At 38.9% G+C, this 1,789-nt stretch overlaps 1 protein-coding gene across 1 annotated transcript in view; it reads right to left on the reverse strand.

Moving 5' to 3' along the window:
• Positions 1-936, reverse strand: part of SLC26A5 (solute carrier family 26 (anion exchanger), member 5) — a 77,974-nt gene extending 77,038 nt beyond the window's left edge. The window contains exons 1-2 of the mRNA XM_012650295.1: positions 785-936; positions 202-341 (exon numbers count right to left, since the gene is read on the reverse strand). Of these exons, the coding sequence (XP_012505749.1) occupies positions 202-341; positions 785-936 (292 nt within the window). The remainder of the gene's footprint in view (positions 1-201; positions 342-784) is intronic.
• Positions 937-1,789: the final 853 nt, after the last annotated feature.

Here is a 1,789-nt window from a genome sequence, read left to right on the forward strand (position 1 = left end):
CCATTTTCTACTATCGATATCCCTGGGACTTTTTAAGGGTTAAATGTTTCTGAAGAATCCCTTTAGACAGTAAAGGTTACTAGAATGGTATGATGAAAACTATGAATTTATAGTCATGATGAAATAAGCAGAAACAAAGTCAATTGTTTGAGGAGATGGTAACAAGGAAAACAAAAAAAGAAAGAAATATATTCTACTAACCTTGAGGAAGCTGAAGCACTCCTGTACTTATGCCTGAGACCAAGTCACCCAACACATACTCCTTGAATTTGTATGCTGGTAACCATTTCGTTATGGGTAGGAACATATAAATGATATTTCTTATTTTTTTAGGAGTACATCTGGGAGGACAAAGAAAAGCAGAGGTAAAGTTATATGAGGGACATCTCTATAGGATTCACACCAAGGTATTTTCCCTTCCTCATATCCAAGAACAATAAGAAAAAATTCACAATTGGCTATGCAAGATGTTGCTAAATGGAGTATAGGAGTCAGGGTGGGGAAAAAAACAGAGTGGAGACAGAAGAGGTGGAGAATTAAAAAGTGGGTTGTTTACACAGATGTAAGGCATAGTAGGAATTCAATAAACATGGTGAAATACATGATGAAGTTTGTGTTCAATCAAGTATCTAACACTGACTGAACCATTGTGAACAGCTTTGCAAATCACGGATGCTCACCATTTTTTCTCCACTTCACTAAACAGATTTTCTTCACACACTTGACCTTGCTTCTCTCATAACTGAATGATACAATAAAGGAAATAGGTTAAAACACAACATACGTGAATGCCTGTTTCAGCTTATCCCCAATGGAATCCGAAACCTTGTCCTTTTTGTGTAGTCTTTCCTGGAGGACCGGATGACTAAAGATAGGCCTTTCCACATAGTACCTCTGGGTTGCTGCAAGGATTTCATTTTCTTCAGCATGATCCATAGTACTCTGAAATTATTCGTCAACAGCAGGAGACAAGCATTTCTTGAGTGTAACTAAGGGAGGAAAAAAAAACTCCATTATTTTATTATTGTATTTTGAGACAGCATCTCACTTTGTTGCCCTGGCTGGAGTGCAGTGGCTCCATCATAGCTCATTGCTGCCTGGAACTCCTGGGCTCAAGTGGTCCTCCTGCTTCAGCCTCCTGAGCAGCTGGGACTACAGGTGTTAGCCACCATGCCTGGCTATTTTTATTTTTTTATTTTTTGAAGATATGGGGTCTCTCTGTGTTGTCCAGGCTAGTCTTGAACTCCTGGCCTGAAGCAATCCTGCCACTTTAGCCTCCCAAAGTGCTAGGATCACAAGTGTGAGCCACCACACCTTGCCAAAATCCCATTTCAGATGTCAAAATCCTACTGATGACTATTTTTACGCATCTCTTCTTTATGGTACTCTAATTTCTTCTGAGGCCTTTTCTGGACATCCCAGAGCACCTAACATGTTGTTCTATGTCTAGTTGGCACTAATAAAATAAAATCAAAATCAAGAAAAAACAAACATGACTTATTTTCTCCCAGGGCAATAAGTGGGTAATGTCTATACCTTTAACAAAAACTCATATTAAGTTCAGTGGTTAAATACCATAGTCAGTTGCCTCTAGGTCTATGTAAGAGGAGTTGTAAATCAGGCCAACTCTGACCAGCTATATGTCAAGGAAACAGAAAAAAGGGCAAAATCAGTCTTTAAATTGACCCCAACTTTCCTGAAGCTATGTCAGCCTCCCTTCCGATTTTGTATTTACGTTTGATTATTCCTTAAATTATTCTGTGGTTCAGAGCTGAGGCATATATGTCTC

Source organism: Propithecus coquereli, unplaced genomic scaffold, assembly GCF_000956105.1.
Source record: "Propithecus coquereli isolate 6110/MARCELLA unplaced genomic scaffold, Pcoq_1.0 Scaffold32, whole genome shotgun sequence".
Taxonomy (NCBI): Eukaryota; Metazoa; Chordata; class Mammalia; order Primates; family Indriidae; genus Propithecus; species Propithecus coquereli.